This window comes from Poeciliopsis prolifica, unplaced genomic scaffold (assembly GCF_027474105.1).
Source record: "Poeciliopsis prolifica strain line A6 unplaced genomic scaffold, Auburn_PproV2 SCAFFOLD038, whole genome shotgun sequence".
Taxonomy (NCBI): Eukaryota; Metazoa; Chordata; class Actinopteri; order Cyprinodontiformes; family Poeciliidae; genus Poeciliopsis; species Poeciliopsis prolifica.
Window position 1 is genome coordinate 2,405,191 of NW_026562413.1, and position 16,852 is coordinate 2,422,042.

At 37.4% G+C, this 16,852-nt stretch overlaps 2 protein-coding genes and 1 non-coding gene across 3 annotated transcripts; all 3 read right to left on the bottom strand.

Annotated features, from left to right (window-relative positions):
• Positions 1 to 103: 103 nt before the first annotated feature.
• On the bottom strand, positions 104 to 176 carry trnav-cac (transfer RNA valine (anticodon CAC)). The gene has a single exon. It is a non-coding gene; the product is annotated as a tRNA-Val (tRNA).
• A 1,029-nt stretch (positions 177 to 1,205) lies between these two features.
• Positions 1,206 to 3,353, bottom strand: rplp1 (ribosomal protein, large, P1). The gene is made up of 4 exons (XM_055054018.1): positions 3,138 to 3,353; positions 1,994 to 2,068; positions 1,532 to 1,643; positions 1,206 to 1,335 (listed from the first exon to the last, which is right to left on the bottom strand). The coding sequence occupies exons 1-4, from the start codon at positions 3,207 to 3,209 to the stop codon at positions 1,253 to 1,255; spliced, it is 342 nt and encodes a 113-aa protein (XP_054909993.1). The 5' UTR covers positions 3,210 to 3,353; the 3' UTR covers positions 1,206 to 1,252.
• A 588-nt stretch (positions 3,354 to 3,941) lies between these two features.
• clptm1l (CLPTM1 like) lies at positions 3,942 to 14,106 on the bottom strand. Its single transcript, XM_055054017.1, has 18 exons — positions 13,870 to 14,106; positions 11,311 to 11,518; positions 11,139 to 11,233; positions 10,857 to 11,046; positions 9,999 to 10,198; positions 9,744 to 9,822; positions 9,494 to 9,611; positions 9,309 to 9,403; positions 8,905 to 8,989; positions 8,310 to 8,413; positions 8,025 to 8,090; positions 7,771 to 7,821; positions 7,604 to 7,686; positions 7,487 to 7,521; positions 7,329 to 7,384; positions 6,790 to 6,834; positions 6,476 to 6,591; positions 3,942 to 6,370 (listed from the first exon to the last, which is right to left on the bottom strand). Exons 2-18 carry the CDS (start codon positions 11,473 to 11,475, stop codon positions 6,286 to 6,288), a joined length of 1,668 nt encoding a protein of 555 aa, XP_054909992.1. The 5' UTR covers positions 11,476 to 11,518; positions 13,870 to 14,106; the 3' UTR covers positions 3,942 to 6,285.
• Between the last annotated feature and the right edge of the window lie 2,746 nt (positions 14,107 to 16,852).

The window sequence follows — 16,852 nt, forward strand, 5'->3', positions numbered from 1 at the left end:
TAAACGGTGGTTAAAATGTGCATTATATCGTCATTACGTAGATCTTAAAGCGGAAGAGTAAAATATGTACATGATGTTTTCTGAGATGTGAAAAACAAAAACATGTTTCCGCCCGGTTTCGAACCGGGGACCTTTCGCGTGTGAGGCGAACGTGATAACCACTACACTACGGAAACCCGGATGGTAAAAAATGTCACGCTTACCTCTCTGAAAGTTTCCTATGCATTCTCTATGGGGGCCGTAACGCTATGACGGTAATGCACTGTTTGACCACCAGCGGAATTTTGGGGGCGCTGTTTCTACGTCTTCGTTGTGATTTCAATGACCGCCTATAGCTGCAGGTTAGGCATGTTGATAGCACATGACGTCACTTCTCTTAGTTTATTGATGATAATATTTATTTTATATATAAATTTAATTTCTTAACTTTCTGAATTCATTCTCTGTGGTAGTTCTTATTGCTATGGATGTAACACACATTTTTGGCCACTAGGGAGAGATGTGGGCGCTGTCTCTTGTAATCATCGCGGTGTCTTCATTGGACTTCAGCAGTTTTTATAAACTTCGCTTTACATTAACATTACAACTTGTTGACCACCAGTCTGTACAGTTAATTATTCACTCAAGTCGAGTCAAGTAAAACTAAATGCTTGACTCGAATTGGTTTTCCCCGTTTGGAAAGGAAACCGAGGTTTAAAGTCTTCGGTGTGGGCAACAGTGACATCTGGTGGCAGACTGGAATCACAACAATTTCTTTTTACATCATTTCAGTTCGAATTGTGTAGCTGAACTCTACATTTTCTGAATTTACACAATTTATGAGGTTGTGGCCGTGAACATAGTGTTTACGGCCGGGTTACATCCTTTACTTGTCAGGAATGAACTATGATACTCATGCGGTCTATAGAGATGCATTTGTTCATTTGTGATGAAAAATTTAGACTGGAAGTTCATAACTCACCGAAAAACAGAAAAATATTAAAGCTCACAGCCTTGCACCAATTTAATGCAAGGCATTTTTTTCCAATCAGTGTCAGGTTTTGTCACTATCCACACCTTTTTTTACTATCTCACTAAAGATCCATTTACCGTTTCAATTATTTCCACGGCACATACAGAATCTTCATGCATCACCTCTTAAATGTGAAAAAGAATGAACCAAATAAATAACAGGCACCAACACAGCAAGCAAGCAGACAATCTACTGATTTTTTATACTTTTATTGTGTTTTCTTAAAAAAAAACAGCCATTTTAATCAAAGAGACCAAAGCCCATGTCGTCGTCTGACTCCTCGGACTCTTCCTTCTTCTCCTCTTTCTTCTCCTCTTCTTTAGCTGCAGAGATGAACATTTAAAGTTTAGACACAAATATGACATTCCACACTGAAAACATTTTGTCAGTCATATGCAAAAGCATGGCTTATAACACTTGGAGAGACACCATTTTGGAATTAAATCACATTCAAATTGTGGCAAAGTACAGGAATGTGACCACAGCCGTAACATAGAAGTAAATGTTAAGGTCATTTACCTGGGGCGTCACCACCAGCCGGAGCAGCTCCAGCAGCAGGCGCGCCAGCCGGGGCGCCTCCTCCGGCTCCGACGTTGCAGATCAGACTGCCGATGTCGATGCTGGACAAAGCCTACGATGGCAAAATTCAAAGTTACTTCATTTATCCCGGCTCTTCGTCAATCAAGTCTCAGCAGTTTATCTTAAAATAAATGTCACCACTATCTGCTTTTTGGCAGGCAGTTGATTCTAACTTTTTCAGATTTAATTAATTCATCAATGATCAATGGAGATGTTTTCATTCGGCCAAGTTTAAGAGATGATAAAAATATTTCGCTGAATTAATAACTGATACAAGTCAATAACAGGATGAAAAGCTAAACTATCCAATCCCGATTGCTGAAAGTTATGACCTTACATGAATGGTATTTCATCATTTACCAAAAGAGTTGATCATGTTTTTTTAAAGTGCTGCGTTCTTACCTTGGCGAACAGACTTGGCCAGAATGGCTCCACAGTGACTCCAGCGGCCTTGATCAGAGCATTCAGCTTGTCCTCCTGAACACAGAAAACAGAAACATTTTCCATTTTTGTTATTGAGCAACCCAAAGAAGCTTTATATGGGATTGTAAAAATCAACAACATAAAACTACTTTATGACCTACGACCTGATTTAGCCCTAAATTCGTAAACAGAAGGTAACTAGAAAGCCGTTCTTGCTTCATCCCTGCAAATCGACAACCAGTTAAACAAAATTATGTTCAATTTACCTTAAGAGGAGTCAATCTGAGCTGTCTTTATCTATCCCAATAAAATGTTCACAATTTAAAGTTTAATTTTAGCACAGAGTACAACTAGAATGACTATTTCAAGATAGTGTTCTCAGTTGCTGTTTTTAGTAGCAGAAACAAACCAAGGCTAATACTATTTTACTCATTAAGACAGTCATAAAAGAAAATATGATGAAAATTTAAGGGTAACATGTGAGTGGAATAAAAGAAAATTATGCCAAGTACCACCATTGATATTTGCTTTGGGTCGCTACTATTCAAACTTTTCATTATATACCAAAAATCTAATGTCTTTGCATTGATACAATGTAAATCACCAGCATCCACGTGCAGTTTCACACACCATCCTATCCCACAGCCATAATGTTATGACAGCAGTTCAGCAGGTCTTTTTAGCTGAGGTATTAGCTTCATTTATTGACACCATGAAAGCAAATTCACCATATTTTCTGATTTCACCAGTACTTACTACTGTCTTAAAATACCCATTTGGAGACTTTCAACTCTGTCAGCTTCGTAAAATACACAAAACTGGCTGCAGTAGCTGTCAAAACAAACTTTTTATGCGAAAAAGACCTCCTGTATATTTTCTGAATAAAGGCTATTTCTATTTCAGCGACAAGCACGCCGCCATATTGGCCGGGCACAAGCGTGTTTACACGCCTCTATGTTCATCTTGTAGTTATCGGCTTCTTGTATTTAAGAACCGCTATGTCAACACCAACTTAAATTGCATGATATTAATTTACGTAACCCAACAACCGTCCCACCGTTACTACTGGGCCACTAGCAGATAGCGCCCCGGCTTTCAGGAGTACTCTGACCGGGAGACTTACGGTGACGGTGACTTCATCGTCGTGGAGGATCAGAGCGGAGTAAATGCAGGCGAGCTCGGATACAGAGGCCATTGTAGATGTTGGATTTCAAAGTAGTGAGTTTGGATGCCTAAGTTTGACGGTGCTAGTCGCCGGATTGGGGGCCTTAGCTTCTGATGAAGAACCGAGCACCTTAGGCACGTTCACGTTCCGACAGCGGAAAAGGAAAGGCAGAAGGCGGGATTTCAATATATGTACCCAACGTCTGATTTGCGTGGCGGTGACGCAATCACGCACATAACGTAAATCCCCTTTCCTGTTGTACTCAAAATGATTTTCTAGTTTTTACATTTTCACTAGTAAATCTATTATTAAAGTTTTAAATTAAATTTATAATTTATTTTACATTTTGTAGCGAAAATCTGAAATATCATTACTAATGATCTATTTGTGGTGGTTTTTGACATTTTAAAATTGCAATATTATGAGAATTTTTGCTTTTATTTATATTTATTTTCTTCCTGAATGGAGTAAAAACATTTTTTTTCTTTTTATATACTTTATGCTTCTATTATTTTCCTGTACAAAATAATGATGTGGACATAGTTTCACACTCATGTGGATTGATCTAAAGTACTACTGATCCATCCACAGCACAAAATCTATTGAAAAGCAAGAAAATAACCAGGAAAGCTTCAAAATGCTATTTAGGTAAACATGTATTAACAAAAGGTAACTGCATAAAAAACTGATATCTCAGTGGTTTGACAGATAGCACTTAGAGTTTGCAACAATAGGATGAATGTAAGAAAAATGCACAGTAAATGATGTCAGCGTTTTATTATATTCCAATGAAAAACACAAACATTACAATGATTTCAAACAAATTCAAGGCAAAATGACTCAAAAGTTGACCTCACTGCATTTTGCTTGGAACGCAGTTCTTTTCACCTTTTTCCTGAACAAATCACATGACATCTGAAAAATTAATAACTTGATTCCTAATAGAGTCTTTATACTTTAAAGGAACATTTACAGTAGGCATAAGTAAAGAAGTAAAATCACGATGGTTTAGGTCCAGATTTTGTAATACTTTCCGTGAGCTTTACCATCAATGTTTTCCCTCCAAAACGTCAGTGTCCATTAAAACATTGCATGGATCACTTATGCTGCACATCCAATGCTAACAAACAGTTCAAGAATCACTCGCACATTTGGCACAAATATTTTCTTGGCCCTGACATGTACAAAAATTAAAGAAAAGAAAGACGGTGAAAGGTGAATGAATGTCAGTGTGCCATCATGTTTTACAGCAAAATTAAACGTACCCATTGGAGAACAAAAAAGAAACTTCACACGTTACTGAACTTATTAACCTTAAAGGGACAGTTCAGTTTTGTTGAAGTGGTCCTGTTGAAAGGTTCCATGCAGTTTTCATACCTGCAGTAAATAACCCCCTTGTTAACTTTATTTAGCGTAAATCCACATTAGTTGGCCTCAAGGACACAAGCACATACACAATCAGAAACGGGCCAATACCAAAGTGGATTTTTACCATCTTAAACCAAAATCAGTTCTAAAATTTACGTCAGTTCATCTGAATGCCATATTACAAAACTGAACTATTGTCATGTTTTCATTACACTAAATAAATAGCAAATGGAGTTAGAAGGTTGTGCCCCTCAAGTTATTTTCCTTGTAAAACACATACTGAGCTTTCCAGTCATAGTAATTAACAGAAAACTGCTTTATTTAAAACTGCAACAATATTTTATTTTTTTAAAAAGTTTTTTTTTGTTAATATTAGACAGCTAATATGAACGTCAAACACATTACATGTTGAGTTCTCAGGACATGTTTCACACAGGAAGATTATTGTTGGCACACTGCCTCCAATCACCATTTTCTTTTTAGACAGAAATTGGTTTCTGTGTAAATAGCCAGTCAATGGAAACCCAATGGGGTTTTTATAAAGGTTAATAAACCACAATAATGCTTTTTAAGACTGTAGCTGTTTAGGATGCTAGAAGTCATATTTGGTCTTGGCCCTTCTTTGACTTCAGGATCAGGAACAGCTAATATGGATTTAGATTAAGTGAAGATGCCAGGAGAGTAATTTTACCAGAACCTCACTTCAAAATAAACAGAATCATCCTTTTAATATTCAGAAACTCTCAAGAAATCCTACATTTATCCGTGGCATTAAACCTTTAACTTCCAATCAACATTTACAGAGGCTTGAGATTATTCCACAATACCCCATCTACCATTGAGGTTTTGAAAATGATGTGAAAGCTTACTTTAAAGATGTTTTTGGTCTTTATTCCAGTTTTTATGTAGATAATTTTACCTTCTTCTTTTTGTATTATTTATTTAATAGGCATACTCCATTTAAAAGTACTGCGAAACAGTACAGATGAATGATGCCTTTTAACTGAGTGGCTCAAAATCTGTTGCGTGTACTTCTAAATACTAAACCTGTGAAAATAATACAAAAAAAGCCAAAACAATTTGTTGCTTTGAATTATACAAGTTTGCGGTGGAGTGAAAGCCAGTATAGTGATATGATAGTGAAGCTCCAGCAGCCATTAGTGTACTGGGTCACACCACAGTGTTTGTTTAGATGCGGGCCATTCTCTAAACACACACAAGGTTTTCACATCTGTTTTGATGTTCGCTCCACAGATTTAGCTAGCTGATTTTCATGTAATGTCACAGTATTAAATTGAAAGAACGATAACAGTTCTGGTCCGTTTATAACAGACTGGCACATTAGACGCAGCTCATTTGACGTTTGTACAAGTTCAAGTGTCTGGAACTCAGGATGTTCGGCTGAAAGACATTCAAATTAATGTTGATCAATGTTTTAATTAGAATAAAACTTTTTTTTTTTATATCTTTAACCTTTCTACTAACTGATGACCTTCCACCAAGTCTGTCAAGATGCCCTGGCATGTTCCTACAATAGCCTAGAATGGACAAACCAAACACTGGCTATATACCGGTCCTCTACCGATGTTCAAGTTTTTAGCAGTTGCTGCTAGTGAGGAATGACGTGCAAGCGATTAAACCTTCAAACTTTGCCAAAGTGTCAGTGAATATGATGGACAAAAAGATGACACCCGGAGGTTCCAGCTCGTAGAAGTCAGTGAAAACGTATATTTTCATTTTAGTCCTTGTGAGCCTTCCCTTTGGGCTTCTCGTCGTATGAAATGCCATATTCATTTACTCTAGTTCTGTCCACTGGGTAGAGCCTGTCGAAATAAACAGTGACATGGAAAATATATTCATGGTTATTATTAATAGCAGATTAGGAATATGAATGGAGTTGGTAATAAAAGGTGTGTTTGTGTGTTTACCATCTCTGGTAAAGGTAAATGAGGAAAACCACGTCGTCCCTGAAACAGGCCAGTCTGTGGGATGTTGGCATGGTGATGATGAAGGCAAACACGTCATCAATGAAGGTGTTGAATGCCTGGGAACAGTCAAAGTCACATATGAGTCTCAAAACTATTAGTAAAGAAACATTTTCTCTTCTAATGAGAGAATTATCCATCATAGAAATGTCACATCCATCCATTCATCTTCAGTTGTCAACTAACTAAGCAAAAGAAACTAGAATACCTCACAAATGTATGTTTTATTAAATATATACATCAGAAAATGACTGTACCTTATACATGAAAGCCTTCCAAGGCAGATGAGCCACAGACTTCAGCTGTTGAGTAAATTAATGAACCAAATAAGAGTTCATTCATCAGTTAAGAGTGGAAAAACAGACACGCAAGAAATGTTTATTGATCTAGATCAAGCAACTCTAATCTAACAAATCTCCTCATCTTTGAAAAGCACAAATGTTACCATGTCTGAGCTTTCTCTGTTCCAACTCTGCTCTAGTCATTTTCTGTGTTCTTTTTTAATATGCAAACATAAAAGAAACTCCAGATTCTTCTTTGTTTAGCTGCATTCCTTCTCTGGACAGAGCTTTTGTTGCCATTAATTTGTATTTGTCTTCTGCTTTCTTTCTATAAGTAACAAGATCTGAATCTTATTGTCTGACTGGACAGTAGTGGAATAAATTTGGTTCATAAGAAGAGAATTAGGACCAAACTGGAGTGGAGAGGATATGAGTTCTGTAAAAAAACAACAACCCTGGACTCATATTTGTTGTGAATTGATGAAATATACAAAACCTCAACCAAGAATACTGACCTTATAGTTGACAAAGAGCTGAGGAAGCATGAAGAGGAAGCCAAAGGCATACACACCTGAAATTACCAGAGGCAAAAGAAAGAAAAGAAAGAAGTATTAAATTAAAACGACTGTTTAATAAGGGTAATTTTTTATATTTTATGGAGAAAGTAGCTTACCATTCACCAAGCTGTTGATTAGCCACGAGTACCAGCTAAAAGATAACAATACACAATCAGCATCACATGACCTCTACAAAGAAATAATGTTTCATTTTTGCGTTTGCACATTGTTACCTCTTGTATCGCAGAAATATTAGTGCGTACACCGCTCCTCCGATGCACAGAGGATAAAGGAGGTATGAGAGATACTTCATGGCCTAAAGAAAAAAAAAAACAAGAAATAAACATGTCCACTAATGAGCTGTATTTTCCCATCCAAATGCAGATCTGCTGCTTCTTACCAGAGTATCATATTCTTCTGTTCTCCGCTCTGATTCGTCTAGTTTCCCAAACTGTTACAAGAAAAGGAAAATGTGTAAGACATAACTGTCAAAATTAACATAGAAACCAAAGCAATGAATCTTCTATTGCATGAATCCACTATTTTAATTAAATTACCAAAGTAAATAAAGCATTCAATGATTTTCTCAGAAAACATATAGATGGTTTCTGGATGTTAAGAATGTTGCTGTGTTGAAGTTACTTTTACACCTACCAGGAATGTTGGTTTGCCTCTTTTCCAGAAAATCTGGATTTTAAAGGCTTTCTTCACTTTCCACACCTGCAGAAATGACAATGAATAGATTTTAAGAAAGCTGTGAAAACTGTACTCTTAAAGTGGTGAGGGAGCTTTATTTATATCACCCACTGGTTTTTAGTTTTGTCATTTTGCCTTTCATTTGAAGGCAAAAATATCTGCTATTGGGTCTTTTTATTTTTTCTTCTACTTACTATCAATCAATGCTTGCAGTAATGTCTGTCTGTGTATGTGTGTCCTTACTTCAATTATAGAGCCGATCCCAGCAGGTATGAGTACGAGGAGGCTTGTTTGCTCGTCAAACAAATAGAGGAAAATCACTATTGTGCTGAAGCATCTCCACAGCACTGAAATAAGGAACAATCAAAACGTCAGGAGGTGCAGAAACATTTCAGTCAATGACTGCAACCAAATCATAAAAATCAGACTTGAAGTCAATAAATCTAGACATCATACTATTCACAAGACTAATGGAGAAATGTTGTGCCCCTTTAAAAAAAATATATCAAGGAACTGAATTATTCTCAAAGAGTCATTTATATGCGGACACTGTTTTTCACATGGCTGCTGAAAAAATGAGTTCAACAACAGCGTAAAAGCTTTCATTCCTCTAAAATTATAAAGGTGAACAAAATGCAACATATGGCTGTTTATCAGTCCAGAGCATCCACAGATGATGCCTTGCTTGTATATTACCTTGTTTTACACATTTCTCCACAGGTCTACCGAAAATATCCTCTAGTTTCCAGTGGATTAACACATTTCCAGCTGTTCTTTGTGCAGGATTCTGCAGCGCCATATTGATGAGAGTAAAGGTGAGTGCTGTGAAGACTCCTACCTGCTTTGCTGGACATTCCCACCATGCTTTTCTTCTGCTTCCAAAAGCTGATGTCGTTTTTGAAGGCCAGGAAGTCAAACAGAAGCTGAAAAAAGAGACAGACAAATTTAAAACAGTCCTTTGCATACTCCAGTATGTTTTTTCTGTATTTAGCTCCACCCATCCTCATATTAACTTGGACCAGTCAATATGAAGTTTATGTCAAAATAAAAGATCTCCACAGCATTACGTTGCTGCTATCACAAAGTTCAGCTTCGGTCTCCACAGGTTTTCTGTGTTCCAACATTTCTTGTCATAAGCTACAAATACAATCAATAGCTTTCTTTTTCCCACTTTCAAGTAAGAAAAGTCCAGATTTGTGGAGTCAGTTAACCATGGACCTTCTTTGCGTTTTTAAAACTCACATGGAAGGCTGCGACGAAAAAGGTGAGAGCCAGGAAATACAGGTTGGTGTCCACAAAGATGCCTTTAATCTCGTCAGCATCCTTCTCTGTGAATCCTACATTTAAAAAAACCCAGACATTTCAGCTAGACATTATGGATATCACGTAGATGTCCATGAGAGCAAGTCACAGAAAGTTCAGCCTACCGAACTGCTGCAGAGAGTACACGGCATCCTGCATGTGGATCCAAAAGCGAAGTCTGCCCAGAGAGATGGAGTCATAGAAGACGGTGAGAGGGAGCTCTGAGGAAGTGCTGTTGATCTCCTACATTTTTAAACATGAAAATCATTTGAAAAAAAAAATAAATAAAAAGCCAACATTTTGATTTCCTACTACTACTACTGCTCCTGAAGTAGAGGTATGTTGCATGATGTTTGCTTAAAGGTTAAAACTCACCACGAGATCTTTGACCCTATTGCTGAGCTCGTCAACAAACAGCAGAGGTAAATACACCATTTTCTTCCCGTTCTGGAATCTAAAGCAACAACAAATACAATTATTAACAATGATTTATTTCTTTTTTTTTTTGCTTAAATCCAACCTGCATCATTATTGTTGAGATTTATTGTAGAACATTTGTGTTTTGTTATAAAAGCCCAAAGCTTTTGACACTGTATGCTTTGTTGTGAAATAATTAAGTCTCTCTCTTACACTCTGAGGTATCTGTGAACGTCGCTTGGCAGGTATTCTCTGTCAAACAGGAAGTGGTCACCAACGATGTTAAGAGTTAGACGGGAGCGCCAGTGAGAAACTGGGTGATCCGTTGAAGCAGCGGCTCCACCTTTAGCTCTCGTTCCTGCTCCAGAGCCACCATCACGCTGTTTCTTCTTCTGATCTTCCTGTTTTTGACCCTGTTGGACAAAGACAGAGGTAGTTGACTGATGAATTTCCTGCTTTTTAGATAGACATTATATTTAATGTTTTTATGTGCATGTTCAGAGAAAGAAGTTTGTCAAAAACTTTTGCCTTGATATCACTGGGTTTTAGTGCTTCAGTTGATAATCATAATATAGCAATGAAAAGATTGTGAAAGAAAAGGGACTTTCTGGTACTGTGCTAAACTGCAGCTAGTAATTATACAAAAAATAAATCACATCTGGGGTTCCTCAAGGCTACATTCTTGGCCCATTTCATTTAATATCTACATGCACCCCAAAACCAAGACTATAGAGAATTATGACCTCTCTTACCATACCTATGCTGATGAGACACAACTTTATATTTGTGTCACCATTATTATAGACACAGAATAACTGTGTCTATAATATGACTAGGTGGGTCAAAGAAAAGTTTGGGATTAGAACCTAAATTGCTTCAGCAAAGCCAATTAGTACACAGAGTCCCACTTTATGTAATTACAGACCAACTTGAATTTGAACAACCATGTTGCCATTCACTGCAACTTTCCCACAAGGCTTCAATGCATTCCTACTTTAGCTGAGCCTATGTGACACATCAAGCACATCGACCTCGTCAGAGAGGACGAGGGAACAGCAGAAAGTCACACACCTGTGTTTGATCTTCTCCAGATATCAGCGAGATCTCAGGAGGCTTTGGGACCATGTAGGTAGTGAGCTGAGCCACCAGATGGACCTGTCGTGGGTCCTGCCATGGATTGAGACCAGCTTGATGGACGAATATTAACGCATACAATGTTCCATTATTGCGCGTTTTCTTGGGGAGTGAGACGTTGACGATCCTACAGGGAAACGCATGAAAAAAATGAATTAATCAGTTTGTGTCCAAATCACAAACATGGACAGATGTTCCTTTTGATCACTGCATACTTACCTCTCAAACTTGCTGTTGACATTGAAGTCCTCCTCTTTGTGAATCAGCGTATGGCCTCCGTCTGCGTTTGGCTTCACAGAGGTGTAGATACTCAACTAACAAGCAGAAAGAGGTGTTAAACGTCACTTAAGCAAACCCAGGTGCCATGTTTGGATCGTTAACGGCAGCTGACCTCTAGTTTTGGGTTCCCTGCCAGGAAGGGCGTGATGCAGTTGTCTGCTTTAGGGCTGTCGCAGGGTTTGGTGTACACTATCCCATACATCACCCAGCAAGTGTGGAGCACATACACTACGAACACCCCAACAATCAGCGTGGTGAAGGAGGTTTTCAGAAACATGATCGACGACTCCCTCAGCTAGCTGAGCAGCAGGGCCATACGTCTGCAAAGTAAGAGTTAGAAATGAAAGATTCGGTTAAACATGGACGAATGTGAGAATTAAAGTAAAGCTTAGTAAACCTAAATAAATGCTACATCATACTATCAGGTAATTTTTTCAGTAATTCTGAACAAAAGTGGAAACTCAATAATTTTATCAGGTACACTTGCCTGAACCAAAAGCAAATCAGTCAATCATATTCCATAAACTTAGTGCATTAGGTGGGTAAAGACAACTTGCTGAGGCTCAAACTGAATATCAGGATGAAGAGGAGAGAGGGTTGAAGCGACTTTGAACGAAAAAAAAAGGAAAAAACATCCAGTGACTCACCATTATGAGGACAGAAATGCATTTCTTGTGTCAGAGCTTAGAGGAGGACCGATTCAAAAATAACAAAGGCAACTTCAAATAACCATTTGTTATAACCAAGGTATAAAGAATATCACCTCTGAAGACATGTTAAACATTGAAGCGACTGAACCACAACAGCACAAAACCACACCAGGCTGCACTACTTTCAGCTTAACACTGAAAACAGAGGCACCAATTCGCAAGGACTCATCAAAACAAAACAAAAAATCCAACTTCAATAGATCAGGAGTTCAGACTGCAGGTGGTAGCGTATCGTTGTAGCAATATCTTATTGGAATACTTTTGGATTTCTTACTATAAACTTAATATTGTCCAAAAGTCACAACCTACTGCGGGGTATTAATGTTGGCCATTTCCATCCCTTCATGACCGCAGAGTACTTGTCTTCTGATGGCTACTTCCAGAGGGGATAACACAGCATGTCACAAAGCTCCATAATCTCCAACTGGCTTTTCTTAGCATGGCAATGAGTTCACTCACTGTGCTCTGCCACAGTCACCAGATCTCAGTGTTACAGAGCACATTTATGAGGTGGTGGAACAGGAAATTCGCTTCATGGGTATGCACTATGCAGCCGAAGAATCCATTAGAACGTGTGATGAAATCATATCAACAGGGACAAAACTCTCAGAGCAATGTGTGCCATCTAGAACCAGGCAGTTCTGGAGGTAACCAGAGATTGAATACAGTAAAAAGCAAGGTGTACCTAATAAGTAAAATGGTGATTGTATAATGGATTTATAATACATTTCAGTCAATTGACAATTATTGCTTACAGCAAATGGAAAAGAGATTTTTCTAATACCAAAAACGTATTTTTTGTCAGTGCAGTGACACACGATGTGATGCTCAGGGTAAGTCACAAGTGATCATTCCCGAATAACCTAGTTGTTTACAGTGGAGTGCCTGTTTTCAAGCATATCAACCAAAACTTACGTGGAAAGAAAAAATGTGGTAGGAACGGTGCACAAGTAATGAGGAAAACCACCAATTTCAGAAAATTGTGAAATAAAGTCTGACAAATAGCTAACAAAAGATTCACAAGAAACGGAGTCTGTTACAACTGATTCATGTCTGAATCAGATAACTTTGTCTAGATATGTTCCTTATCTAAGCAAAGGAGAAAATGGAAGAATTGTTTCCCTCTTACAGTATGTTTTGGTCGCAGCAGAGAGGCACAGAAGCCAGGCTGCTTGGGCTCTAAGTGTAAAGTTTCACAGCATTTGATGAGTTGGAGAGACATTTTATATTTTAGTCTTCATCCTATGTGCTTCATTAACTCTACAGTCAGCAGAACTGTGCAGATTCTGCTGACTTTATGCAGATGCTGATTTCATTTTCGAGCAGAATTTGGCACCTGCTCAGACTCCCATAAAATACCAGTATCTGTATTTTTGTTGAGAACAGTTTCAGTAGTAGGCTTAATTGCTCACCTAAACCACACCCCACAGAGAGTCTATGAATTATTGTGAAGAGGAAACTGAGACACCAGAGCTGATAATAAAGAATTAAAGGCTCTTCAACACCTTTGACTCTGTGCACAAGTTTCACTTCTTCAGTCGAATTGCAGAAAGAATGCAACTTTTCAATCATGTCATTTATTGTACTAACTGTTTAATAAAACAGGGATTAAGAACTAGTCAAAGACATTAAATCTGATTTCTGAAGATCGTTTGTTACAACTTGCTTTTCCAGTTTGATGTTTTACAGACAACAGCAATAAAATACTCAGAATAAACTGGCTGAGCCATTTTAGCTGTCATTAACCCCAATTAGGCTGTTATTCACAATAAGGCCGTCTTCAGATTCTGATAGCAAGTCTTATTTGGTAGATATACAAATGCTTTGATGTGATGTTTAAATATCCACAAGCAATACAAACAGTGCTGTAAATCGACGAAAGCGAGAATTAATAAAATTACATTTTTTCTTCACGGACTGAACTTTAAAATGAAAGTAAAAATGAAAACCATGAACGTTACCGGTGTCAAATGTAAAGACGGGACCCTGTCAGTCACTGACTGTCCATCGGTCCGTTCCCTGCACAGATTCCTCCTGACGGATCACAGCGACCGCATTGTGTTTCTGAAGCCTTCCTCTGGTCTTTACTGAAGGCATCAACTGCCTGTTTCGCTGCTCACTCCTTCCAAAACGCAAAATATCACAAAATCCTGACTGAAAGCGTGAGACAGAGCTGTGTTTCCGCCATTCGCTTCCTGGTCGGGTTGCTTCTGCGAGATTTGGGGTGGAAGTATCGCGAGACTTAACGTACAAGCAAGTCACGGGGCCACTCTTTAATTTAAAAACGGTAGCTCTGACGTGTCCTTTGGTATGTTTACTTACCTTATTTAAAGTGACACAGACAGTTATGCGTCGTTTCATTAATTGAATAAAGGTCTATTTCAGTGAATTTTATAAAATGAAGTATTTATGTTATTATAATAACAGATCATCTGATAAGTTTGACAGCTTCTTTCTCTTCCTTTTTTAAAAATGTGTTTTATTCTCTCTCTACTATTTATGTATTTTATTTATACACATATGAACTAACTTTTTGTTATTTTTTTCTTATGGCTTGGATAAGCTATCCACTTTGCTCTCAGTTACATACATTTAAATCTAAATAGACAAACTCGGTGGGAAGTGAAAAATGACCTTTTATCTTTGCTTATTTCTAGGGCTCATCAAAGAAACTGTCTCTGTATCGGCAAATGGAAGGTAAAGTATACATAGTTTGTGTTCTGGATGTGTAGAGATGTTTGAGGCCCTGACCTGTGCACGTTTTGCAGAAATGATCAGCTCCGATCATCCTCTCTGCAGACCTGATTGGTACCGGCCTTGTCCTGTTTGCGGCCAAAGCTGAATCATCTTGATCTCTACTCAACACATTGAAGTTGCTGCTGAGACAACAAACAAAACAGTTTCCCCAATAAATCATTTAATGCATGTTTGCTGTCTTCTCCTGGTGATTTTCTATTCGGAGTCTTGGTTTATGTAATTATCTACGTTACGCGTGAGTCCAAAACTTGCCGTGACCCGGATTCGAACCAGGGTCTAACCACTATATGATCACGGTTGGCTGTGAATACAATAGTATGATGACACTGACTGAGACCTCTGCAGAATACAGCGGGGCAACATGCAGATTGTTGTTTTTGTGGCTAAAAATGATAAAGAATCAACTAATGTTTCTCAATATAAATACCAAATGCCTGTTTAAGCAGTTTTTCATACATTAAGTTGATTTTTCACGACAAAATGACGCAAAAAAACACCAGTGATATTGTTTTAAGTTCTATTTTATTTTGTAATTAAGTAGAAAATGATGTGCTTTATTTTTATTTTATTTAATTATTTTAATTTTCTGATATTAGTTTAAAAAATTATCTAAAGTAGTAAATGATGAATCCATGTTGTTAAGTGATCTATAATTGTGGCATTAAAAATACAACATTTTGATTATTTTACTAATATTTCTCTACAGTAATTGAAGCGTCCAACACACAATAGATATGATGGGTTTAGTTGTTGATGTGGAGAATTATTATTATTTAAAATCTTTCCTAATTTACATTGACATGTAATATTAACGTATCACTAGCTTCCAAAAAAGCTAGTGATACGTTTTTTTTTTTTTTTTGCCCATATGACCTTTTGGGAAAAAAGAGGTGGTGACTTTTTGTTTTTGTTGCCAAAATCACTTTTGGAAAAAAAATTACATTGATTGTCATTTCAGGAGGGTACAATATTAATGAAACATTCTTGTGTTTTGAATAATTATAACAAAGCTTCCATTACTAAAATCATCATCTATAAATCTATGGTGTTATAGAGAAGAATTACACAAAATATGAATTACTTTAATGTTATTTTAATGAAATGAAGATGAATCACAAAATCTTGATTTGCACTTTTGTTCCTGACACAGAATGACCTGCCAGCATTTTTCTATAATTGTTTGTTCATAGGAGATTTTTTACAAATACACAGCAAAGCATCTTATATCACTCTGTTTTCTTAATCAGACTGTATCAAAGTGGACTTTCATTTATTGAATATTTAAGAATTAGTATGAAAGAGGTTCAGTTTCTGTGACCAAAGCTTGAGCTTACCAAGGAAGTTTCAGTATTCAGCTAACGGATTTGGTTGCCACCTGGGAAGAGCTTCTATACGAATGGGAGGAAGAAGATGTGTGTGTTTCTGCACACACTATCAGGCTACCTGACAGCAGTTTGGATGATGACCTCAGTGTCAAGGAGGGTAACAAAAATGACAATCCTTTCAAAGAATGCTATGACATACAGTTGGATAGTCTCCATAAAATATCAGGATTGGACAGCGGAGGACTGTTGCAAGAAATGATCTTCCGGGATGAACCTTCAGACTTTTTGAGACACTGGAAACACAGAATCCTCATTCCAGCAACGATTTCCTTCACCCGTTTGGTTTTGTCTTGTCAAAAAGAGTGGGCTCCTCAATATTTTACAAAAAATAACACGTGTATAAAACTGTCAAAATATCTTCCAAGAGTATGGCTGGGCCTGCAGAGGTGAAATACTTATGTGGCTCCATCGGCTTCCCTAAAAGACAAAGTAGCTCCAACAAAACTAGAGAAAAATAGTTTGTAAAAAAAATGTATTATATTTTATTTCCAAACCTTTGGCCACAGCTGTACTGATGACTTTTTAACAAACATCGATATAGTTTCATGTGTCATATTGACATCTTAGAAGCTGTTTCTGTTCTTTTCTCTGGTTGAAAATGAAAGACTGCATATGAAAGTAGATTCCTTATTTTTTACTTTCTATCACAGCGATGTCGAGGGGTTCACTTCTTTTATTTTTCCTGCAGAAGGCGATAGCTTTGTCTGTACTGTGTACATGTGCAGCTTCATGTTTTGGGGATTTCAGCACAGGTTGCTCTAACAAAGCACAACTGTCAGAGTTTTCATTGTTGTGTCAAAAA